This window comes from Vespa crabro, chromosome 21, assembly GCF_910589235.1.
Source record: "Vespa crabro chromosome 21, iyVesCrab1.2, whole genome shotgun sequence".
NCBI classification, from domain to species: Eukaryota; Metazoa; Arthropoda; class Insecta; order Hymenoptera; family Vespidae; genus Vespa; species Vespa crabro.
In genome coordinates this window covers 3,007,201-3,034,021 of record NC_060975.1, presented here as the reverse complement: position 1 = coordinate 3,034,021, position 26,821 = coordinate 3,007,201, and the positions used below count along the sequence as shown (strand labels likewise).

The window sequence follows — 26,821 nt, the reverse complement described above, 5'->3', positions numbered from 1 at the left end:
GGCACCGCGCCGCGCTCTGACGCCATATTGTATTTCTAGTCGAGCGACCCACCCAACGACAGCGGCAGCAACGGCAACGGCGGCAGCAGCGGTGGTGGCGGCGGTGGCGGTGTTGGTGGTGGTGGAGGTGGTCGTGGCGACGGCAAAAGCAGCAGCAGCACCAAGGTAGCTAGCCAAGCAGTCGCGCATTAACACTATTGCCGTGTGCGCTTTCGTATACGGCGCCGGATTTTTGTAATATCGTTATTATTTTCCGGAACGTGGGGGACGAGAATATTTGAGAAACGGGGATTAGAATATTTTTACCTGAGATATAGACAGGTAGAAAGAGAGAGAGAGAAAGAGAGAGAGAAAGAAAAAGAAAAGAAAATCAGTCTCTTCAATTTCCTTTCAAAGGTCGTCACACGTCCATCCATTCGTCGTGAAAGACGGGAGGAGATTCTAAAGCGACGTACCAGTGTCAGAGAAAGAGAGAAGAAAAAGAGAAGAAGAAGAAGAAGAGAAAGAGAAACGAGGTAGAGGCTGGCAGGCAGGAAGATGAAGGGGATGATGCTGCCCGCGTTCTTGCTGGGCGTCCTCTTGGTCTCTCGCGTTCAGGTGAGTTTACGAATGCGTAAATAACCAATCATCATGAGAGACACATTTTTTTTTGTCACTTCAAGAAAATGAGGGAATGAGAGAAAGCCGCAATGACGTTCCACGCGACGTATCCACCAAGAATGTACTTGTATATATATATATATATATATATACATATATATATATGTACATACACATCGTATACATATATGTACATATGTATACAAGTGAGGCGGAATATACAATGCTATAATACGTCAGAAATACAAATATTTTTTACATTTCGATTTAATCAAAGACCCTTCTATCTTTGCTCAATGGTGTTACACTTGGAAAGTCTTGCGGCTGTAGTTATTTTTGATGAGATACCAGTAATAACGATTCAAGAAACAAGAGCAAAAGGTCTTCCTATATATTACAAGAAATGCTTTTTTCATCTTTCATTTATTATTTTTATATCTTCGTGAAAATTCACAATATGCGAAACTACAAAAAGTGTAATAATTTTTTTCTTTTCCTTTTTTCTTTTTCTTTTTGTTTTTTTTTTTAAATCTTATCGACGACGAATCAACGCCTCCCTTACTTCACATATAAGCAAAGATTTATAATGAAGAATGCTGATTGGTTCGTAAAATTCGTCGACGATGGCCACCATCGATCGATTCGTTCTTCTTCCTTGTCATAGTACGATTTGATGTTTTTGGTTTGCCAAAATTTCCTGAAGAAATGTCGCATCACGATGAGAAAGGAAGTTTACTATGGCCGCCGTCAAACGGGAGCCGCTCTCTCCTCTCCCCCTCCCCCCTCTCTCTCCCTCCGATCGATGCACGCGCCGGTGCTCCGTGCTTTAATATGTTCGGAGTACTTTCCAAGTGAACCCGCACCCCCTCCTCTCTTCCTCCGCCTCCCTCTCTCCCCTTCCTCGTAACGATCGTCGACTTCTCTTACTCTCTTTCTCTGTCTCTTACCAATTCTTTTCCTTTCCTTAGATTTTTCTTACAATTTTATTCAAAGAAAAAAAAAAAATGTAACTTCAACGAGATTGATTTTGATTGGTCGCCAAGTTATATCCGTTTCGATGTAGTGATTGGTTCTTTAAAAAAAATGTTAGGTATAATGACATTAAAAAAGAAAAAAAGAAGATCGTTTTAATGTTCATTATTTCCATCGAGTTCGACAGATTTGCCCTATGACTAAATGAAAATTGAATGGAATGATTTTCATTGATCGCCTCGTTATACATCCGTATCGATGCGGTTATTGGTTCTTTAATCCAAAAAAGGATGTTAGATATAATGACCCTTTTAAAAAATCGTTTTAATATTTCATTATTTTCATCGAATCCGACTGATTTTTATCTTTTTTTTTATTTTATAAAAAATGAAATGTCAACGAGATTGATTTTGATTAATCGACAGGTTATTCGTATCGATGCAGTGAATGATTCTTTGAAAAAAATGTTGGGTTTAATGGCGTTTTGAAAAAATCTTTCTAATTTTCTCTTTTTCATCGAATCTGACAGAGATGCTTGATGCAAAAAGAAAATGTCAACGAGAGATCGATTTGAATTGGTCGCACTTATTCGTATCAATGCAATGATTCGTTCATTGAAAAAAATATTGGGTGTAATGACATTTTGAAAAAAAAATCATTTGAATGTTTTTTATTTGCTTCGAGTCCAACAGATTTATTTCATAAGAAAAGTGAAATATCAATGAGATTGTTTTTCATTGGTTGTCTCGTTATATCCGTATCGATTCGACGATTTATTCTTTGGAAGATGGGGGAAGGAAAAAGATAAAGAAAAAACGATCATTTTAATTTTCTTATTTCGTCGTATCTGGCAAAGAATAATCTTATATTATTCGTCAGCGAAAAATAATCATCCGGTATTGTTTTTTATCAAAAAGAAAAGAACGCATTTCAAGTTACTTGAGAATCTTCTTTCTTTCATCGTTTCGAATACTAAGAATCATTTTTCTTTTTCTTATTTCTTTTGAATATACGTACGACGATGAAATACGCAACTTTGCGGAGCCGACGTCTTTCTGCTTCTGCGTAAAACAATCTCTCTTTTATCTCTCATATACATATCATCTCTCTTTTTCATATGTCTTTTCTTCTTACTCACCCTCTTTTCTTTTCATCATTCAAAATTGTCCGAGTTTTGAGAGAAATCAACTTCCAGGTAGATTATTTGGGAACGGATGAATAGTGACAAAAGAAAAGATTCAGATAAATAGAAAGAAAGAGAGACGAGAAATGAGTGAAAGAAAAAAAAAGAAAAATGAACGAGTTGGAGAGTGAGAGAGAGAGAGAGAGAGAATAAAAATTAGTGAGAAAGAGAGAAAGAAAAATGAATGTGAGAGAGAAAGATGTGGAATGAAATGGTTTGTGCTTTTGGAAATTTTTCACTCTTGAAGATTTGAGAATCATCGAAGAGAACTTAACTGGGTTCGAGTCTTAAAGACGATTAACGACGTCATTCATGTCGAGGCGGTATAAGCCGCATCAAAAAGTCGTCCTTCGTTTCTTCTTCATTGTTACCTTGTCAGCATTCTTTATGATACGAAAGATGAGAGAGAGAGAGAGAGAGCCGAACGGTGACGACGACGGTTATGGTCCAGTTGTTCGAAGGAGAAACGTCATATTCGCGTAGGTGTATATGAACTTTAATTTTTTTTCCATCGTTTCCAATGGTTTTGAAAATAATGTCAAAGAGGTGATATAATCGTATACAGTGTGTGTATGTGTGCATGTGGGAGAGTGGGTTGTTGTAATTGTGTGCGAGTGAATGTATTTGAAGATTCGATATATAACCTTTTAGAATGGACGACGATTAGGATTCCAATTAAGATGAAACGTTTTCGGATAAATGGAAAATAAAAATTGATTTCGGTTGGAAGTTAGTTCGATCAACATAAAAGTATTCTTTTTATTTTTTTTTATTTATTTATTTATTTATTTATTTATTTATTTATTTTTTTTTTACTTTCTCTCTCTCCCTTTCTTTTTCTCTTTTTTCCCCCTCGAGTTTCTCGCGTGAATATCCTTTGAATTTGATTTTACTCCCTGGTAGTACTGGCCTCCTTCGTCAATTTTCATCTAACTCAATTACGATAAGTCGATTATAGGGTATTTCAAAGGGTAACTACGAACTTCCTCTTCACAATATTGCTTCGGGAATTTATTAATACATACCTTATGAGATATATATAGATGGTAAATGGAAAGTTCTAGTATATCGAGAGGAGACTATCAATTATATATGTATATTAACACAAAATTTTTTTGCGGAAACGAATTTTGCTTTCCTCTTATTTTCTCTTTCTCTCTCCTCTCTCTCTCTCTCTCTCTCTCTCTCTCTCTCTCTCTCTCTCTCTCTCGCTCTCTCGCTCTCGATAATTCGATTCTCAAACAAATTTAATCGTTCAATGTGTACTATCGATTCATTGCATGTCACGCACGAATAATGACGCATGGATACATCCTATATGCGTGCCACAGTAGATGGCATACCGATTACGTTCTCGATGAGTCATATTCATTCTCACGTGCAATTCACTTGTTTTTTGGACCTCTTTTGGTATATATATATATATAAAGATATAAAGATATATAACTGGAAAAGAAATATATATATATATATATATATATATACTTCTATAAGTATATATATATATATACTTCTTTGACTAGGATGCATCGCGCATTCAATATTATATGGCTTACGTGTTACGTCACGGATTTTACTTTGCCTCGGGAAGTATAAATGTATCACTGCATATAGAGTGTATACAATGTATACAGTACATATATATATAGTATACTACAGCATGTACTATACATAGTATTTATATAGTACTATATATAGTATTTGTATACTACAGTATGGTATACTACAGTGTTAGTGGTCTATAGTAATAGTATATAATAGTATTATCATGCTACAATGTTAGTATACTATAGTATTAGCATACTACAGTACTAGTATACTACAATGTTCGTATTAATATACTAGTTTACAGTACTAGTTTACTATACAATATAGTATACAACGGTAGATTTATACATATATCGTTTATATAGTGATACATTTTATATATATATATACACACACACACACGTATATATAGAAAAGTACGATGCGGTAAAGATAAGGAAGCGTTTCCAAAAGAGGCTTTATACTTGATTGATTCTCAAGGCTTATATAGAACATTCGAAACCTTACAAATGTTATATTATGTATTCCTAACTTTCTAATCAAATCGAATATAGGAATAAAATAGATCTAACGTGAAAATGTTTCGCTTTTTATATTACTCTTGGATCGAATTTATCGACAAAAATCTATAGATTAGACAAGACAGAGATTGAATTCTGAGAACGTTGATGATTTTGTTTAAATAGGATGTATGTAAATGCCAACATTTCGATTGTCTTTCTCGTAACACGTCGTTTAATTTAATCTTTTTTTAAGGAATGATCGAAATTAAAATAATATCAAGAAATATGGGAATATAACGTGGCAATGTTGGAACTAATGAAATTTTTAAAATGTCTCATGCTATTTTTACTTCAACATTCTCATACCTTAAATGTTATGCGAACACAGTATTAAGAGCAGGAAAAGGAGTAAGAATACGTACCAGTTATAGTAGTGTAGTAATATATTAGCACTATGATTACGCAAACTTATCGCGTACGATAGACGTCGAGAGCTTCTGTAATAAGTTTGATTCGCATGTGTAAATTGTAATATAGCTCTTAAATGTCATTGAATGTATTCATATTGTTATACGATAGATCGACAATCTTTTCTCATGAATAATATAAAATCATTTCATAGTTTATAAAGAAAAATATATTATACGAAGTGTGGGTCACAAATATTTCGCTATTGTGTATCTTATAAATCACGATCATAATCTTGCCTGTGTAATTTTTTTTTTATTTTTCTTTTTTTTTTTTTTTTTACTGCGAATATTTTCGGTAAATGATCTTTGATCAATGTAACACGATATGCCAGATGCTTGCAAGAGAGGAGGTGACTCCGTTTAGAGAGATATCGAAGTAGAGTAATCGAATATTTTATATTATCAAGTATCCTCTTCATTTTCTTTCTCTCTTTCTTTTTTTGTTCGCCCCTTTTTTTATAACCTCGACAAGTTATTTTCTTCAATAATTGAAGAGTCTTTGATATTTATCATTTTTCATTCGAGAGAAGAATGATCGAAAAGCGATTAACCTCTTTTCTCTCTCTCTCTTTCTCTCTCTCTCTCTCTCTCTCTCTCTCTCTCTCTTGCTCACTTATAGAAGCTCGGAGCTCGCATTGCTCATATAAATCGCATTGTTCGGTCGAGCATGAAGCTCTCTCGGCGTCCATATGCCATCAAAATATAAACCTTACACGCAAGTTATTGGCTTGGACGTTATCGGTATGTATCGAGTATGCGATACGAGAAAGGAAAGGATCGAGAACTATGGTGGATATATAGTTTGAACATTCAAATCCCAAGCATTCCAAGCACTCCTTTATTTTTCATTTTCTTTTCTTTTCAATTTTTTTTTCCTTTTTTTTTCTTTTTTTTTTTTTTTAATCATTCATTTATTCCTATTAATAGTAACTATCGGACGAATCGTAATTGGACAAGAGAGATATATTCGTTAATTATATTATCGAACTTTATATATAGATTTTCAATATTAGATTTAAACTCGTCTAGAATCTCTTTTTGAGTTTTTCTTCTTTTTATTTTTCTTTCTTATCTTTTCTTTTTTTATTCTTTTATAAATATATGCTCCACATATTTTTTCCTTATTCGCGATTACTATTAGCTAGTTACGCGCTAATATGATATTTTTCGGCTGTTTCTATGAATTTATTAACCTTGCAGAAACAGTGGTTAGCTTTTGCATGCTCGCCTTTCTCAAATATGTTTAAATAATTATTAGAAAAAAAAAGTACAGTATCGAGATACCTAATTAATATATAATCAATATATAATATATAATTAATATATAATGAAATAAATCGTATTTGTGATATAATACGTACGTATCTTTTTGCTCATGAATATTTAAGTGAAATTATATCAAAATCCTAACATTTGTTTGCATAATATTTATTTCGTAATAAATATTTCGTAATAATTAATGTACCTTTTGTCTCTCCCCCTCTCTCTCCGTATATATTTAAGGAAGGAAACGACAATAAAATATTTTAGTCTAACGTTTCTAATATCTTTTCTCGAAACTCTTTCGAAAGAGTTACAATAATCATAGACACTGTGGTGTATCGATCAAGTGTTAAATGGCAGCAATTCACGATTCCATTTTGAAATCACCTTGATTTCGAATCCTATGTTTAACGTCCATATTGGAGAACTTATCTAACGTTTGTAGGCAACATACTCACGAACATAATACATACTTCCTTGGAAATAACAACAAAAGGAATAAAAAAGAATCAAATTTCAAATTTCCAAACGAATCGTCATTCTCCTACGAAATTTTGTACATAATAATCTAATACGTATAAAAATCAATGGTAATAATGATGATAGAAAAAACATACATTTCTCGTAAAATGTGTAAGCGATTTATCGAGTTCTCTTTTTAAATAAAGATATATAGCATGCGCAGATGTGTCTGCGTGTGCATGTTTGTGGCGGCATAATTTATTAATAATAAACGAAAGCAGCATGTCTCTCGTGAAATATGTATGGTGACATGGCGGAATCAATAAAGAGACTCCTATATTACGAAGTGATCCACACATAGTAGTAGTATATTCAGTTTCATTTTGTTTTCTGTTATATAGTATTAAATAACTGCGGTAACAAAAATGATAAGTTATATACATAAGGTATCTATATGAAACGTATGTATATATATATATATATATATATATATATATATATATATATATATATAATATATACGTATATGAAAAGTATATATATATAAATGCTGTCACTATCGACCTGTTTTTCTAGAATGAAAAGCAACTATGACAATTGTAGACTTGGAATCTGAATCAATGCTGCTACATCCTATTACTTTCTAACACATACACACTCGTATACGTTCTTCTTCATCTTCATTTCCTGCCTATGATTACATATGTACTACGTGCATAACCTCACCTCAATCGCGAACAAAGATGGCGGCGTTAAACGAAAATCGAGGAATCTGAACGAAGTAGCCGAAAATTTCATTCTTAATCGTGGCTATGAAAGCGTCTGTTTGAAGCTGCTTTAAGGTTGCGGTCAGATGCGCCATAAATGCATTAAGTTAAATCCACTTAGATGAGAATCTTATATAAAACATCGTATAATCGGCTTTTATAACGGGGCTGCCACCAATGATGTGCAGCTTGCAAATGGAAACTACATTCGATATATGGAACGATCGATTTATGATACATACATACATATATCAAAGATATTTTTGAATTGAACATTTATAAATCATTGATAACGTATAAAAAAGAAAATGCTATCGATCATTTCATGAAAGTATTAGCCATTTTTATTATTTTTATCCTCGACACCAATTTGTCGCTCAACGAGTATGATATTCTTTTATTATTTTCATGTTTTCGTTAATGTCAGAGACATTCTTTTTATTATTTTTACGATTCTATTAAAGTCAGTAATTTTTTTTCTTTTTTTTTTTTATTATTATTTTTGTGATACTATTGAAGTCATTTTTTTTCTGTTTTTATGCGCGAAATTAATTTGTTACTTAACAAGTATAATATTTTCGTATTATTTTCATAATTTCAGGTGTCACCAATTTTTATTACCATTCTTGTACTCGACATTAATTTGTTGTTTGACAATTATGATATTTTTTATTATTTTCATAATTCCTTAAATGTCAGTTTTTTTTTTCTTTTTTTTTTTTTTTTAAATGTTCGGCACCAATTTGTTGACAATCAATTTGTTAACAAGTATAATATGTTTGACCATTGAGAATCTAATAATTTCTTTTGAGGGGCTAAAAAATGTAATAATAGAGTCATTTTCATTGGTATTTACAGGCCGTGTCGGAGAGGTTGGAATTGGCACCAGCTGGAGGAAGATCTGAACCGCAAGTAAGTTATTTATAAGCTTATTTTTAAGCCTCACCTAGGAAACAACACTTTGATTGTCAAGGTAAAGAAGAATTTCGATATTACCTATCGTTCCGTTAGAAAACGATTCTCTTCGCCTGATATCATTCACATTCGGGATTACAATCCGAGTGTGAAAAATCGATGGATTGACGTTATTTCTTGATTCGTTGGCTCGCGATGTATATAATAATCGATAATCTGCGTCAAATATTGTATACAAAAATATAACTACCTTATCTATTTTAAAGACAACTTATCGATATTTAAGGTTCTTTCCAAATTTTCTTATACTTTTGTCTTATCCGATATTGTTAAACTTAAAAAATAAAATAAATAAAAATAATTGAAATAAATTTTTTGATTTAAAAAGAACAATTATTTTTAACAAAAAAAGAAAACAATTTTTAATAACAGCTTTCCGTTCTTATTATTTTTTTTCTTCATAATAGAAAGATAATATTAACAGTGAGTTTTTGAATAGTCAAATTCGAAATTGAAAAACATTTTTCTTTATGGTAAATTTTTAATTAAGAAAAAAGAAATATTCTTTCATTATGAAACACTTTTGTTATTGTGGTTGTTTTATCTTTCATTTTATCTGAGTAAATATCTCCAAGACAAATTTTCATTTTCTTTAAAGGTTGCAACGCTATGCGAAGTTGGCGAGGTTTACCTGGCACAACACATGGGTGAACAAGGTAGATGGGTGTCGTCGACCGATAAGAAGAGTTGTATGACGGACAAACTCGAGATTTTAGAATATTGTAAGAAGGTGAGAGACTCAGATCAATACTAAGAACCACATTTAAACATCCAATTTTTCATTCCATTTAAGAATGGCGTCTGTTGAAATTACGAAATTAATATTAAACGTTAACTTTATTTAACTTCGGAGATTAATTCATGATTTCATTAATTAACTCCGGAGATTAATTCGTAATAACTTTGGAATTTATTTCAAGATAGATCAAATGCAAAATATAATCTAAAAATGAAGAAAAATTAAATCAAGCGAAGTTGATCAAATATGGCATAATTTTTACTTCTAAGATAAATTCAAAATGTCATTTCATTAAATCAACTTTAAAATCAATTAAAAAAAAAAATAAATAAATAAATAAATATATAAATAAATAAAATAAATAGAAAATCTTCAGTCTAGAAATAACAAAATAAATCAAAATACGATATGATTAATATAAAAGAAAAAACCCACATGAAAAGGTGTTTATTGAAATTTGAAAATCAATTTTAACGATTAAACTTTACCTAACTTCAAAATCCATTTAAAAATAGGCAAATCGAAAAATGTAATCTAGAAATCAAAAAAGTGAATCACAACACCAGCTGGTGACTCGGAAAAAAAGAAGAAGAAGAAGTAGAAGTAGAAAAGAAAAGAAAAGAAAAGAAAAAAAAAGTAAGGTGGTAAAAGGAGATCGTTTAAATCAGCCAACACCGACGACACGTCATTATTCTCAGCAGAGTCTCGTAGCAGGCTCGTTGAAGCCTAGTGGGTACTTTCAATTCGGGAGTAGAAACGCTATAGAAACGTGCACGGCTTCCCAGCTTCTCTGGCTCGTTTGGGAAAGAGTAAAAGGCAGTAGAGTTGAAATAGAAGAGTATGCCTGCTACCTTCTCTTTCTTTCTCTTTCTCTCTCTCTCTCTCTCTCTCTCTCTCTCTCTCTCTCTCTCTTCCTTTCTCTCTCCCACCCTTACACACCTTGTCCATCTCTCTTGAAAGTTATTTGCAAGTATTCTCTCTCTCTCTCTCTCTCCCCCTTTTTTTCTTTCCAAAAAAGTAAAAGAAAAAGAGAGTAGAAACGAATATAGAGCAGGTATGTCGAACTCGAATACTTCACGAGCTAGCTAACTAGTATCATGTTAGTAAGACTTAGGATAAAAAGAAAGAGAGAAAAAGAGAAAGAGAAAAAGGAGAAGAAAATACGAATAACACAATGACACCGACGTGTAAAATAAGTAACGATCGTCGAAAGAAAGACACAGACATGGTTGGTGATGTGGTAAAGATGATGGTGGTGGTGATGGTAGTAGTAGTAGTAGTAGTGGTACTGCTGCTGCTGCTGCTGCTGTTGGTGGTTTACTGTTGTACGTGTTGTATGCACGCCTCTTTGCTCGTGGCAGCCTCATTTCACTCGTGATACAACCTCGATTCACCCACGCCCGTTCCTCTGACTTGCAACACACTAGTAGACCGCAAGAGCGCTTGCGCTTCTAAAGAGCGCACGGTTTGGCATTCCACCTTCTACAAGCCAAATCGTTTTGCCCTATGGTTTAACTTTATCGTAATTGTAGTTTATATGAAAAAAATGATTAATGTATCATGTTTCTAATATGATACTTGAAGAGTTTCATTGGATTAAAATTGGATGTTATTAGTATTTGTGGCTTAATCTGTATCTTTATTCTTCTTTTTTTTTTGTTTTTTAATATGAATTTAGAACTGATTCCTTATGATACATATTGAAAATTATTAATCTAATTTTTGAATTTTTATATTAATAATACTTTTGAGATTTCATTGATTATTATGGCATATTTTTTAAGATAATCACTTTATTTTTATTTATTTATTTATTTATTTATTTATTTATTTATTCTTAATTTGTCATGAATTCCAAGTTAATTGTTGATAAACATTGAATATTATTTAGATTTGTCTCGAGTTCTGATTTGAAGAATTTCAAAGAGAATAAATGATTAAGTGGTCTAGCTTATGTATGTTAAGGATAGATAATGGAGATCATCCTGTTTGAATATTTATGACATTTAACTTAAACATAATTTTCTAGGCATATCCAAAGAGAGACATCACTAATATCGTCGAGTCGTCGCATTATGTCAGAATCAGTGGATGGTGTAAGCCTGGAAGAACCAAATGTAAATTGTCGAGATGGGTTAAGCCTTATAGATGTCTGGGTAAGTGTTGGAAAACTAACAATAATTAATAGTAATTAAATAATAGTAATTAAAAGTTAATCAATGGATTATAATTTTGTAGAAATTACTCAAAAAGAAATTATTGATATTTATTCAAAGATCTTCAAAGATCTCCTTGATATTGATTAATTTCATATTGATCATTTTTATAAATATTATTTATTATATTATTTCTCAGAGGGTCCCTTCCAAAGTGACGCACTTCTTGTACCAGAGGGATGTCTTTTCGATCATCTACATAATCAGACGAAATGTTGGGAATCACACAGGTAAATAATAATACTATTAATATTACACACACACACACAATGTTTCTTCTTTATCTGTTATCCTTATATCCTATATCCTATATATATATTCTAGTCTTCTTTATAATATTCTTTTCCTTTTTTCTTTCTTTTTTTTTTCTATTTTAGGTGGAATGCAACAGCCGCTGATACCTGCAGAGAACGTAATATGAATCTAAGGAGTTTTGCTATGTTACTACCATGCGGGATATCGCTCTTCTCTGGTGTCGAGTTCGTATGCTGTCCGAAACGCCTGAAAGGTACGTAACGTACGTAACATTCTAACATCATAATATCATTCTTTTCTCATTGTCATTGAAATAACGACTGAATTTATTCGATGACAATATCCCCATTACGTCATTATTCTCAACGTGAGAGATCATTTTTATACATTCATTAACGATTTTCCGTTTCATTCTGTAGATAGATATAATTCTTTGTTTTCTCTCTCTCTCTCTCTCTCTCTCACACACACACACACACATACACATACACACACACACACATGATAATCAGACTCTAAAAATAATTAGCCTTTGTTAGAAAAGAATGTCCCCCTGTGATTCAAAGGAACAAACCTTTTTATACTTTTTTTTAATGGACACGCCTGTGGAAAATATCAGAAACAGTGAAGTGAGAAAAGAAAGAAGAAAGAGAAAGAAAGAAAGAAAGAAAGAGGGAAAGAATAGAATTATAAAAAGCAGTCAAACGTGTAAGATTGAAAAGAGAAAATGCGTTAAATACACGCAGGATCATTCTCTTTCTACTTGACATTTTCAATCGTTTTCTTTTTCTTTCTTCTTTCATTTCCCTAATTTCTCTCTCTCTCTCTCTCTCTTAACACCCTTCCTTCATCCTTCCTTTGTCTTCTTTCACTTCTATGTATTACCTCTCATTCTGTCTCTCTCATCCTCCCCACTTACTCTCACTGATTACATATCGCACGCGCGCGCGCGCGTGCACGTGCACACAACCACTCTTTTCCACCCTTCCTTTGCCCTCCCACCACTATCGTCGTCGTATGCTCGCTCGAGTAATCAATAACGACCGCGCGTCATTCTCGACGACGACGACTACGCATCATGTTGCTATAGTTTCTCGTGTCGCAACGATATTTTCTTTTTCCTTTTTATTTTTATTTGTTTTTTTTTTTTTTTTATTTCTATTTTTATATTTCTTTCCCCTTTTTTCTTTTTTCCCCTTTCCCTCCTTCCCTCATTTGTTTCGTGAAATAAATATATGTTGATTTTGTATTTATGAAAAATATTATATTTTCATTCTAAATTATCTCTCATTTTTTAATTAGTGTTTTTTGTTACTAAATTATTTCTGTGTATGCATATATTATATTTAAAGATATATATATATATATATATATATATATATATGTATATGTATATATATTTCTCTTTCTCTCAGTTGAATAAGAGTTCTATATTTCTTAATTATCTCTCAATTAAAAGAGTTTTAAATTTACATTTTATTCTTCGGGACAATCTCTTTTTTTTCTATTCATCTTGTGAAATAAATTTGTTTTTCAAATATATTTTTTAAAAATATTATTTTATTTACTAATTATCTATATAATTATTTTCTTATATCAATTTATTTTATATTTTTTGTTTTATTTTATTTTTTTTATTATTTTTTTTAATTTTTTTTTTTTATTTTAATTTTTTTTTTTTTAATGAAATTAATTCTTTATAACTCAATTTCTTTATTGCGTCCAACAAAAATTTATACAATTTGAAACTTGCATTACAAAATTTGTGTTAACTTTCCTATTATAAAAGGTGAAATTTAAACCAAAGTTATATTGATTATTACATTAGTATAATTATACTGTATTATGTATAACTTATATTAACTTTTGAGATATGTAGTAATTTTGATGCTTTTGTTATTAAAGATATGAAATAAAATTTTTTAAATGTAAACATAAATTTTTAAAATACAAATATATATTTGTTAAAATTACATTATTTTATTTACAAATTATCTTTCATTTTTTTTTTTTTTTTCTTTTTTAAGAATGAAATTAAGCGATCAATAATAAAAAAACAAAAGAATCAGACCATGATCGTTTATTCATTTGCAAGATATTCTCATTATTAACAATTTATTTTAATCATCAGTTAAGTAAGAATTTTGCGTTTATATTTTGATATTCTTGGAACATTTCTTTTCTTTTTAAAGATTTCGAATAGTTTCAATATGTCGTGACTTAACCAAAAGTACACTTAAGAATACTGCCAGCCCATACACTTATTGCACGTGTCTGCCATGCGACCCAGATAAAAGAACAGCATCGTTGGTATAACCAGAAGAGAGAAGGCTTTTGTCTGGCTTTGCAGAAGTCGAGAGAAGTCAGCTCATCAGAGAGCATCTATTCTCGGAGAATAGAACATCTCGAGAACCTAGTTAGTCAAGATGCTAGCCCTCTCTAACGTAACAGGGAAAAATTAGAGCCTCTGGAATGGAAGAGCTATGTGCCTAAGATTGAGAAAGAAAGAAAAAAGGAAGAAAGAAAGAAGGAAGAAAAGAAAAAGTAGCCAGAAGCAAACATTTCCTCTTTGTTGTTATTTATTTCCTAGATACTTTCTTTCTCTTTTTCTTCTTCTTCTTTGTAACGAGCAACCTTTTGCAAACTATTCCATTTTTCTTTCTTTCACGTTGATTAACATAAATATTACGGGCATATTTGCATCGTTCTTTCTTTTTATCATTTTTATTTTAAATTAGAAATAACAACGAATATTAAAATGTTTTAAACTTTGTTGAAACATTTCTTATTGTTTTCCTTTTGTATTTTATTTTATTTTATTCTAATATTTTGTATTATTTTTTTTATTCCATCATTCCAAACATATGTCTCATTTTATTACAGAAACTGTAAAAGTCAAGAAAACGATCGATTTACCGATTCCAAAAGGAGTTGACGATGATCTCGACGAGGACGAAGATGATCTCGATGACGAAGATGATCTCGATGGTGATGCCGACGACGATAATGATTCTGAAAGCGATCTTGACGATGTTTTCAGTGATCAACCAGACGATGAGGAAAGTGACGAGGAATATCTAGACGATTATGATACAACTACGAGGTAGGTATATGATTTCAATAAAAAATTATTTACTCTTTTGTTTATATCAAAACTCATTGTTTATCAAAAATATTAACTTAAAAATTTACAACAGCCGACCGTCCACAATATTCTCAACTACTGAGAAAGTTAAACAAGAAGCAACGGCAATGGCTTTACCACTTAGTAGCAGCACGCAACAACCATCTCAATCGCAGGGTACACCAGATCCATACTTGACTCATTTTGATCCACGATCGGAACATCAAAGTTACAAGCAAGCCCAAATGAGACTCGAGGAAGTACACAAAGAGAAAGTAACAAAAGTAAGCAAAAGCATTTTTGATAATGTTTACATTTCAATTTTTATGTACATTATGATGTTAAGTGCAACGTAGTATATGTACCTTGTTGTGTACATATTATTTGGGCAAAAAATATTATAGCCCGGAACATTGGTGTCGCAATCTTTGTGCTACAACGTTTTCAGGTGATGAAGGATTGGAGTGACCTAGAAGAAAGGTATCAAGATATAAGAGCCCATGATCCAGTTGCCGCTGATGCTTTCAAACGATGGATGACGGCACGATTCCAAGAAACTGTTGCGGCCTTGGAAGAAAGTGGAGCCGCGGAAAAACATCAACTCAGTGCGATGCATCAACAACGAGTGCAAGTATGCATTATTAAAATATATTAAATGAAATATATATATATATATATATATATATATATATATATATATATATATATATATATATATATATATATATATATATATATATATATATATTATAAGAATCTCTAAAACATATTTTCATTTGTAATTGTAGGAAGCTGTTAAGCAGAGAAATGAAGAAGCTATGTCCTGTTACACTGCTGCTTTGAACGAAACCCCACCAAATGTTAGTTTGTTGAATTTCTGTTCTTTTTTATTTTTTTATTTTTATTATTATCGTTCTTTATCATCATTTATTTCCAAATATTAATGTTCCATTTTATATTCCATTTCTTAGACTCATCGCATTCAAAAGTGTTTACAAAAGTTACTCAGAGCTCTTCACAAGGACCGACACCATACGATTGCTCATTACAAGCATTTACTTGACAGCAGTCTGGAACAAGCTCAACGTGAAAAACCAGCGACGTTGGAACATCTTGCAGAAATTGATAGAATCACAAATCAAAGCTTATTGATGTTGGAACGGTAACGTATTGATAATTTATTTATACACTATTAGAAAAATTCGCAATTTTTATTATATTTATCCGTTGCAATTATATTGCTGTTTTTTTGTTGATATTTTATTTATTTTTTTTCTTTTTTATTTTTTTCCATCGACCTTCAGATATCCTGATCTGAGTGCAAAAATCGGGCGTCTAATGGATGACTATGTTTTGGCGCTTCGCAGTAAGGATGAAACACCAGGTTTATTGTTAGCAATGACTCGAGAGGCAGAAGCAGCTATTTTAGACAAGTATCAAGCGGACGTGGCTAGCAAACAAGAAGGTATATAAAAATTTTCTTCTATAAAATCCCTATTCTTCAAAAGATTATGAATTTTTTTTATTAAAATAAAATTAAAAAAAAATATATATATATATATATAATATACGTTATTTGTATATAGAAAAAGAACATCAAAAGCAATTAGAACGTGCACGCAAGGAACAACGTAAGGTTGAACGTGGTGAATTACGTACGGAACAAGAACAACATGAAGAAAATGATTCAGTGAATGACAATAAGTATTCTTCTCAGCAATCTGAACAACAGCCGGTACCCGTTGCAACGCTGCATAATGAAGGAGTGGTTAGAGCAGCACACAGTATGACTCATGATGTCTCACATTCTGAACCGGTTAGAACAGTTATACAGTTATATTAGAACCATTAGTAATATTAACTCAGTAGTTTTCTTTTTACATATTTTAATATTTACAGTTAGAAAAATAAAAGAAATAAAATAAAATAAATGATGCTAAAATATTATTCTTAAAATAATGCTGGAGTAGAATTTTCTTTTGTTTAATTTTTTATTTGATTTTTAATGATATCAGCTAATTGCTCACTATTCGTTTATTTTATTATTTACAGTCAACAAAGAAGTATTGCGAAACTATTAATTTCTTAAGTCTTTTTTTTATTTATTTTTTTTTTTATTGTTATAAATATAACAAGTACGATGATGATACTAAAATGTTAATATTGTATTGTCATCTTACAGGGTTATTCAGTAAGACGTGAACTATATCACAAGGAGAGCCGATCGGTTTATTTTACGCTAGCATTTGCTGGAATCGCACTTATGGCAGCTGCAATAGTAGGTGTTGCTGTATTCAAAAGACGTAATGCGAGAAGCCCACACAGCCAGGTATATTAATAATTAAACGTATATTTATAAAGTTAACTATTAACATATTTATTATTTAAGTATATATCTAAATAATCTGAATAATTTAAAATGTTTAATAGGGTTTCATTGAAGTTGATCAAGCTGCTACACCAGAAGAACGACATGTAGCTAACATGCAAATCAATGGTTATGAAAATCCAACATATAAATATTTCGAGGTGAAGGAATAATTGAATAATTTTTAAATCTGAACGATCATCAGTCGCTTTAAAAGCTGGTCTCGAATAGCTTTTTTCCCCATATTATTATTATTATTTCCGTTTACGAATGTCATTATTATTTTCGTTATTATTTTGAATTAATTCTAAAGAGCATGAGGAACCTCCGAAGATCCGATTATTTATGTGCTTCTTACATTGTGCTTGCACAGCTAAAAATACTCATTAATCTGAAACTAATAGCTGTCATAAGTCGTAATAGAAAGTGATGTTAATTCACATAATGTATAGCACAAGAAAATCCAATGATAATGTATTATGTTGGACCCATCGATAGTGTTATATGAAATTATCATTAAGGAAACTTAATACGCGGGAATTAACACTATAAAAATGTGTCGAACCACGAAACTATCTAGATAAGTATACTCGATTCAGTGTATCCACATAATGATACGGTTTAAATGTATGTGCCATATGGAAATGGATGTCAGATATTAGATGCCTATCATCATCACTTCGGAAGTTCCTCCTGCTTTTATTATTGTTTTTGTTTTGCCATCATTTTAATATTGAAGAGAAACTCAGGAAGGAGCATTGCTCATGATAAAAGAGTTAACGCATTAGTTCTATCATCTTGATGTTCCTTCAACTTTATTAACTTATTAACTTTTCATCTTAAAGGATTGCGAAAAGTACCCGATTGAAAAGAAATCCTATATATATATATGTATATATATATATATATATATATGTATATATATATGTATATATCTATTTATTGTTACAACAATAGATCTTAATCACCACAAAGCAACATCTTTTCCGTAATCAATTATGCATTTGGTAAAGTGTATCTAATTGTGCACTTAACTTCTATATTTTTTCGCTCTGATATTTTTAGAGATAGAGAATGGCAATAATAAGATTCTACGATTCAGTCCTTTTGAATAATACTAATAATAATAAATAACAATAATACTAATAATAATAATAATAATAATAATAATAATAATAATAATAATAATAATTAATAATAATAATAATAAATAATAATAATAAATAATAATAATAAATATATATCAGTATCTCAAAGTCGTAGCAATTCCGCATTGGGTGATATAAGCTTCGATTAAAGTTAATCGCTTATGATTGTGCAAGAGTTAAATGTACGCTACAGAGAAACTCTCAAAATATCAGAACATCAATCGATGCACATAAAAAGTTCGTGATATTTTTTTCTTCGTCCCCGTTCGATTCCCACTGCCTGGTTTTTTAGTGAATCTTTCTGTACTTAACGTTTACTTAGTCTATAAAAAAAAAAAAAAAAAAGAAAAAAAAAGAAATGGTAATACTTAAGAGATTGAGAATCGCTAACATATTTAATGATAACGAGAAATAAGATATTATTCTATATCATTCCACGAAAGTCGAGTACTTTTTTCGGGAGGCCGTCGGTTGTTCGTTGGTTGCACGGAAAATATTCGATAGTTTCGTTCGACGTCGCCGAGGGGGCTTCTCTTGTTTTTATTTTTCCCTTTAAACGAGTTTAAGCATCGAAGACGTCACGTCGATGCTATCGAATAAGAGGAACAGTTTACCGGAGTTTTTTGAGTGGCTTTAATACCTCTGACTATGGCTTTGGAAAAAGAGACGGCTGTTAAAGCAAGAATATTCCTTTCTGTTTTCGAATTGTTCATACAATAACTAATATCTTAGGGTATTATTAATTATATTATATGATGATAATATATTACACGTTTAATGCTTATATATATTTGTACATGGTCAAAAAGGGGGTAGCCCGCACTTTAGCCAGGGTCGCGTGGGAAACTTTTTTAATAAATTCCATTTTTAAATGCACTTTATTAAAAGCTCTATTAAAAGAACGTTTTTTTTCTTTTTTTTTTTTTTTTTTTTTTTTTTTCTTTTTTTTTTCTTTTTTTTAATGAACGATCCGTATTTAAATTTTATCCATTCAAGGCAATTATATATTTTCTCTAAATTATTTAAATGTCATCTTACTATTTTTATATAACCAAATGCAAATAACATTTAAAAGAAAAGATAATACAATCGATTGTTATATGTATTATTCACAGATATTATTATTTTTTATTAGATCGATCATCTTAAGATAAATTAACAGCAAGATCATCGAGTTGTCGATTAAAAAAAAAAAATATTAATTTTGCAATAGAATTATTTCTATTTGCGAGACAATAGCTTAACATCGAAGATGTCAAAGGATAATCGAGATCTCTGTTCTCTGATGTCTAAAAGACGAGAGAAAAATTTGCAAGATTAATATGGAAAAAAAGAAAAAAAAAAGAATCAGATATAACTTAATAATCTTTGCTGGAATACTTAAGATGATTGTTCTTGAACGTACATTAATTACATTATATATATTTATATATTTATAAGTTTGTTTTATTGTATTTTTACACATGTTTTTTGAAATAATTTAAACAATTTATTGCATGCTAAGATGATTGTTGAAAACTGAAAAAGAAATCGTTTAAGCGCACTCGCAGAAGCAGCTGCCTTCCTATATTAACTATTTATAAATTTTGTTTATCTCGCGCAACTCCGGTCGAAGGGTGAGCAAATAAAATACACACAGATACACATACATACATTGCTGAATGTTACAAATATTTTAGATATATTAAGACGATAACAATTACCACGTGAGTGTATTACAAATACTACAAATAGCATCAGTGAATTAATGATAATATAGAAATATATATATATAAATATATATATATATATATATATATATACATATGTATGTATGCAACGTGTGTTCGATTTCACGCGCATAAGCGCGTACGTTTGACAGATGTGTGAGTGATATATAGATTATATATATATGTATATACACACTATGCATATACATGTATACATATAAAATTAATATACATTGTGTACCTATAGCAAGTAGTCATTAAAATATTGAAACATCGCATATATAAACCTGACTCGATGAATATTCGCAGATAATGACGAACACAAATTTAACAAATAAGATTTGTTAAATATGATTTTTATTTAATTATATATTTATATTGTTGCGTTGTTGTTCTTCGCATATTATTTTATCGAAGATTAATTTAAGTGATAAATCATTAAATTGCTTAATTAATCTATCGTTAGTTTTATTGTAAGTTGATGTTACAAATAGTAATATAAATGAATTATAAATATCAGTATTAGCAATCAGAGCATATCAGTTTGGCAAATTAATTTGATAATAGTTATCGGTATGTATTTCATAATACTGCGAATCTGCATCGAGTTATCCTATATAAGTTTAAGAATTGATTTTTGTAAAGAGGTGATAAGTACATATATCAAGATAATTGACTTAGCTTAAATGCCATGTGAGATGTGAGGGAAAGGAAGAAAATATACGTCCTTTAAATAGCAGTTCGGATTTAGAAGTTAAAGGAAGAGAATAATAATGGAGCTAGACTTTATTTTTACAATTTTTTCAGTTTTTCTCGTACAATGTGTATCAATCTGTAATCATGATCCTGTATTATATCAGTATATAATGCGCAGTGTGACACTCGTATAAAACAATATACACATAAGCAGAAATTACTTTTCTGCTAATAACTCCTAGCTTTCCTAAAACTCTCTATCTTTATCTAACAAAAAATTGCACCAAGTTTCAAAACTATACACTTAATAAATGCCAAAACATTGAAATGAATGCTCCTTCAAGGTCGTTGCTGTGGCTCGTAAGATGATTGTACAGGATAGTGGATTATTAGATAACGTTAATGCATATATCACAGTCAAAAAGTCTATTGCCTATGGATCGTTTTTGCTTGTGATTTTTATTTTTATCAATGTTGAGATAAAACTAAGGAATACACATATTTGTCTTTAAGTTTTGAAGGATAGTATAAAGAAAAAAAAAAGAAAGAAACCAAAAAAGAGAGAAAGCACTTAAAAAAAAAAAGGAAAAAAAAGAAAAAAAAGAAAACAAAGTAACTGTTAAAATTAATGATTTTCTTATGAGTTCTTAGTATACAGTATATACTAAGATCTGCGCATCCATCCAAGCTAACCTTAAACCGATAAAAATAACGGATAAATGAGAATACATAATATTAGAATATCACTCTTACATAGAAGCATTATAATTTTTAAATTAAACATCTCCACGATCAGTCCCCCGCCTTTGCCTAAATTATTAGTAGAGTATATTATCGTTTAAGGATAATTACCCCTCCTCCCACCCTATCCACCCACTCACTCACCCCCTTTTTCCCCCTTCACACGCATTTCTCCTCACCGCTCACAAGTTTTAATGCATTATTACACCTACCCCTCAATCCCCATGAAAGAACATTGTGTTTGTGGATATATGTAATTTTACTTATCAATAAATAAATTTAAAAAATTACATGTCGCATTAAATCCGTTCTAATACAAACGTTTCTGTTAAATCGAAGGAATAATCTTTAATTAAATATTTGAACTTGACACGAATATTTCACATCTTTCTATTTAATTACTATAAATAAACATTCAAATTTTTCCAAAAAAAATATATATATATATATATCAAAGTCATAAAAAAAAGCACAAACGAATTCGTAAAGAAATAACATTTTCCACATTGGATTAATAACAATTCAAATTATCTAACATTTTACCGCGGTAATTTGTATTAGTTAAAACGATCTGTCATCAGATGTCGCCTCGATAGAATAAATCTCGAAGCATGTAATAATCACTCTTAACTATCAAACCAATGACGAAATAATATCATCGATGGTGCCGCCTCAGTGAAACTTCGTTCGTCGTCGTAAGCGCCTCGTATTGGCACGGTGGCGTACGAAGCGAAGCTTCGGCAAAGTGTCCGTAAGAACGTTAACGATTGCCGAACAGAGCAGTCGCGTTCGCGCGTACCTAATATACGCGCGTTGGGATTACGTTCTGTTGTTGTCAAAAAGAAAGAAAGGCAGGAGAAGGAAAGACGAGAGATATGTATTCTCCCGTCATTTATCGTCGTAGGAAGTTCGACAGCGGGAAGATGTCGTCGGGTAGATAATTGTTGTCCGAGAGCAGCCTACGGGCGAGTCTCTTGAAGGCTTCAGAAGGAAACGAAATAAAGAAAAGGAGAGAGAGAGAGAGAGAAAGAGAGAAACTTGGCACTACGTTCAAAAATACATACACACACACACACACACATATATATATATATATATGATAGAGAAAGAGAGAGATATAGATAGAGAGTATAGTAGTATACACGAGCATATATATTATATCGTATTTTGCATCCTTCTCTTTCTCTCTCTTGCGGGATTTGTCCCTCCTCTATCGCCAACGTCGACACACCGTCAGAACGTTTATCATCATTCGTCGTCGTTGTAATCGTCAATGTTTTCTAACCGTAATCACGGAAACGGTGGTGGTAATTAAAAAGAAGAAGAAGAAGAAGAAAAAGGAGAAATAGAAAAAGATTGGAAGGAAAAGGTGACAGTGCCAACGTCGTTGGAATTTATGGTGCGCCTGCGAGAGAGAAAGACTGTAAAGTGAAAGAAAGATATATATATAGAGAGAGAGAGAGAAAGAGAGAGAGAGAGAGGTAACGCGAGCTACGAGAGAGATTATTGGAGATAGAAAGAGAGAGAGAGAGAGAGAGAGAGAGAGAGAGAGAGAGAGAGGGATATATCGGTGACGGGTGTGTGTGCGCGAGAAACGAGACATACGGTGCTAGAGAAGGCACGAAGAAGAAATCTATCGGTACTCTTGTGCTTTAGTAAACGTCGTTTCGATCGTCGTAGTTGGTTGATGGTAGTGGTTGTGCGGTGACAGTTCTCCCGTTGTCCCGTTCAAAAAAAAGTGTTCTCATGTGTATGTCATCTCCGTTAAGGCTTAAGAAAGATAGAATATAAGAGAAAGAATCAACAATAACAATAACAATAACAATAAGAAGAGGAGAAAAGAAAAAATGCCGGGCCTAATCGCGGTGAGCGAGTTCGTCGAGGAAACGAGGGAGGATTATAACTCGCCCACTACGTCGACCTTCGTTTCTCGAATGCCACAATGCAGGCAGACCATCACATCCCTCGAAGAGGTAAGACAACCTTTTCTTTATATTTCTCTCTCTTTCTCTTTCTCTTCCTGTCTTTTTCTTTCCTTTTTTTTTTTTTGTTGGTTATTCCTTTTCTTTTTTTCTTTTTTTCTTTTTGGCGATGTTCTCTTCCCCTCCCCCCTGCCCCTTCTTTCTTTCCTTTGTTTTTCCTCTTCTTGTCTTTATTGTTTTGTCGTTCATTTTTATTTTCCTTCGGCCGTTATTAATCCTTTTTTTACTTTTATTTTCTTTTTCGCTTCTTTTCTCTACCTGCTCGTTTCTTAAAATCTTTCGACCTTTCCTTTCTCTGCATATATGTATGTATGTATGTATGTATGTATGTGTAATGTATGTATGTATCTCATACATGCTAATACAATTTTTATTCTAACCTTACTTTTATTTATTTATTTTTTTTTTATTTATTGATTACCGACATTTAGCATTTATAAATATCATAAATCTTGTTAAAATCGCCTTAATTTATATATATATATATATATATTTATATATTTATATATTTATATATCAAAGAAATCGATGAAATCTTCGTGACATTCTATATTACGTACTTATATATTTATTAGATTTAAACGATACTATACACGGTAATACGATTAGAAACGTAATCCGCAATAATTCTTGATGCATCAAAACCAAAACGGAATAATGTAATAGTATCTTCTGGGCTCCTGAACATATCTCGCAGGAAGGGAAGGGGATGGAGGAGGGCCGGCATATGTTATACGCGGTAAACATTAGAAATATTAGAATTTCGCGCGCTGCTACTAGAATACGACTTATTACGTATTCTTCAAACGTGCATTGCGAATCACAGTTAAACATAGGATAGAGAAAGGTCGATCTTTTATTTCAAGTATATATATATATATATATATATATATGTATATATATATTTTTTTTTTCTATTATGTACGAATACAGAGAAAAAGAGAGAGAGAATATTGGTAAAACTTCACCTCTCTCTCTCTCTCTTTTTCTCTCTCTCTCTCTCTCTCTCACTCTCTCTCTTTCTTTCGAAAGAGAATTCGATAACTCGTCCGCCGGGATTTAAATCTCTTAACAACTTTCGCTGTATATATTTATTCCCTATCTCTCTCTTTCTTTATACGCACATATATATACACACAACACGGGCACATTCTTTCATCTTTTTTATGACAACATTTGCTCTCTCTCTCTTTCTCTCTCCTTCTCTTCTTCCTTCCTATCGACTTTGGCGCCCGCACTGCTTCTTTATTTCTATTTGTAATGGTGCGACGTTGTAAGAACGAGAGAGACAGATTATCCAAGTGGAAGAGTGAGAAAGACAGAGAGAGAGAGAGAGAGAGAGAGAGAGAGAGAGAGAGAGAGAGAGAGAGAGAGAGAGAAGGTAGGTGATTGGCGTTGCCGCATGCGTGCTCGCAGCGCGTGGGCGTTTCGCAGATGCATACGGAAGATGCAGCCACCTTTCGGGACTATTCGGCCATCTCCACGTTGGATTCGGCTCTCATCGAGATCGTGCTCGTATCCTTGCGCACCGCCGCTACCGCCATCCTTGTGCGCGCCCTCGACCGGCATTGCTGTTTTTTTTTTTTTTTCTGTCTCTTTTGTCAAACACACGATACAAGGAAATAATGCGTTTTCCGGTTTCTACCTGCTTTTATTTATTTGTTTTCCTTTGTTCCTTTCTGTTTTTTTCTTTTTCCTAATACATTCAATGCATTTATTATGTGCATTATAATTGATTATAATGTGTATAACCACATACATTTCAGGTATATATATATATATATGTACGAATATATATATATATGTGTATGTACGTATGTATGTATGTATGTATGTATGTATGTATGTATGTATGTACGTATGTATGTATGTATTTACGTATGTATGTATGTATGATGTATGTATGTATACACACATAACAAAGTACGAGTGATTTAATTTATTCGATTGGAATATTATTATAATTTTTGTTATCATGTTATATGGTTTTTTTTTATGGCGTAGAAAATGTCCAATTATCTTTTTTTTTTCTTCTTTTTTTTTTGTGTTGGTAGTTTTTACGAAGTAGTATCGAATTCTTTTATTACGAAGAGTATTGAGTTTTTTTATTGATCATCCTCGTGTTGGTTGGCTACGAAGTTGTAACCAAATTAACATAACCTTCATTATGGGTGTATCAATGTTCTTTTCTTGTTTCTAAGGATGTAGAAAACGTTTTATAAATTATTTTTATATCTATTTTTTTTTTTATTTTTTTTATTTTTTTTTTTTTATTTTTTTTTTTTTATTTTTTTTTACGAAGAGTTTTAATTTTACTTCCTGATAATCCTATTAGTTCGTTACGAATTCGTTTAATATTTTAGTTCAATATTTAGTCGATGCTGATCGGCTTCTTTTTAATCACTTTTATCATCCATTTTTCATCACAATTTCATTTAAATCATTTCTTTTTTATTTATCTTTTTTATATATACTTTTGAAGATTAGTGATTTTACATTCGCGTAATCCTATTGATCAATTACAAACTTCTTTGATTGGTTAGATATATAAAGCCGTCTTATTGGTTTACACTAATAAGTTTTAACCCTCATTATACATAGATCGATGATATTTTTCTATGTAATTCTAATGGAATGAAATGTTATATCGTCCATATTGTTTTTATTTATTTCGCTTTCTTTTTTATTATTTATGACAGGTACTGATTTTTACTTTCGAATAATCCTATAGATTAATTACGAACTCTTTTGATTGGTTAGATAGATAAAATCGTCTTATTGGTTGGCACTGATCAGCTTTTATCTACTTAACATTCGAAGCCGATGATGACATCTTCACACGTCGTTGACATTCTACATAGGTACGCTTATTAATATTTTAATCTTCGTATCTTCAACGGAATATACATAGGATCTCCTCAACGCTCTAGCATGTCGAGTCGTAAACTAATAAATAGACTGTGACTTCCTGCGAAACTAGTCATCGTTGTATCTATGTACATACATTATATGTACATATACGTTTGTACATTACAGCGTTATGATAGCTAACCGATGATTGTGTATATGTGGTACGTTTGTGCTTGTGTGCGTATACGAT

The 26,821-nt window shown here is 31.5% G+C and overlaps 2 protein-coding genes across 8 annotated transcripts in view; both read left to right on the top strand.

Annotated features, from left to right (window-relative positions):
- The first annotated feature begins 29 nt into the window (after positions 1-29).
- Positions 30-22,029, top strand: LOC124431552 (amyloid-beta-like protein). 5 transcript variants are annotated; one of them, XM_046979605.1, is made up of 16 exons: positions 30-165; positions 397-597; positions 8,627-8,680; positions 9,342-9,473; positions 11,512-11,638; positions 11,838-11,928; positions 12,076-12,206; positions 14,837-15,056; positions 15,151-15,361; positions 15,526-15,708; positions 15,866-15,937; positions 16,049-16,239; positions 16,382-16,542; positions 16,664-16,893; positions 17,260-17,406; positions 17,508-22,029. In XM_046979605.1, exons 2-16 carry the CDS (start codon positions 538-540, stop codon positions 17,616-17,618), a joined length of 2,121 nt encoding a protein of 706 aa, XP_046835561.1. In that variant the 5' UTR covers positions 30-165; positions 397-537; the 3' UTR covers positions 17,619-22,029. The 5 variants fall into 5 exon arrangements, with proteins under 5 accessions (XP_046835561.1, XP_046835562.1, XP_046835563.1 ...); XM_046979606.1 differs by lacking the exon at positions 30-165 and adding an exon at positions 172-321 and having other exon boundaries at positions 15,535-15,708; XM_046979607.1 differs by lacking the exon at positions 30-165 and adding an exon at positions 172-321 and having other exon boundaries at positions 16,445-16,542.
- A 385-nt stretch (positions 22,030-22,414) lies between these two features.
- Positions 22,415-26,821, top strand: part of LOC124431551 (arfGAP with SH3 domain, ANK repeat and PH domain-containing protein) — a 27,939-nt gene continuing 23,532 nt past the window's right edge. For all 3 annotated transcript variants that reach the window (XM_046979602.1, XM_046979601.1, XM_046979600.1), the window contains exon 1: positions 22,415-23,712. In XM_046979602.1, coding sequence (XP_046835558.1) covers positions 23,587-23,712 — 126 coding nt within the window. In that variant the 5' untranslated portion in view covers positions 22,415-23,586. The remainder of the gene's footprint in view (positions 23,713-26,821) is intronic.

Coding starts and splice junctions, on each gene's coding strand:
- LOC124431552 (XM_046979605.1), top strand. CDS start 538: ATGAAGGGGATGATGCTGCCCGCGTTCTTGCTGGGCGTCCTCTTGGTC. Junction 8,681..9,341: donor GAGGAAGATCTGAACCGCAA/GTAAGTTATTTA, acceptor TTTTCTTTAAAG/GTTGCAACGCTATGCGAAGT. Junction 15,362..15,525: donor ACAAAGAGAAAGTAACAAAA/GTAAGCAAAAGC, acceptor CAACGTTTTCAG/GTGATGAAGGATTGGAGTGA.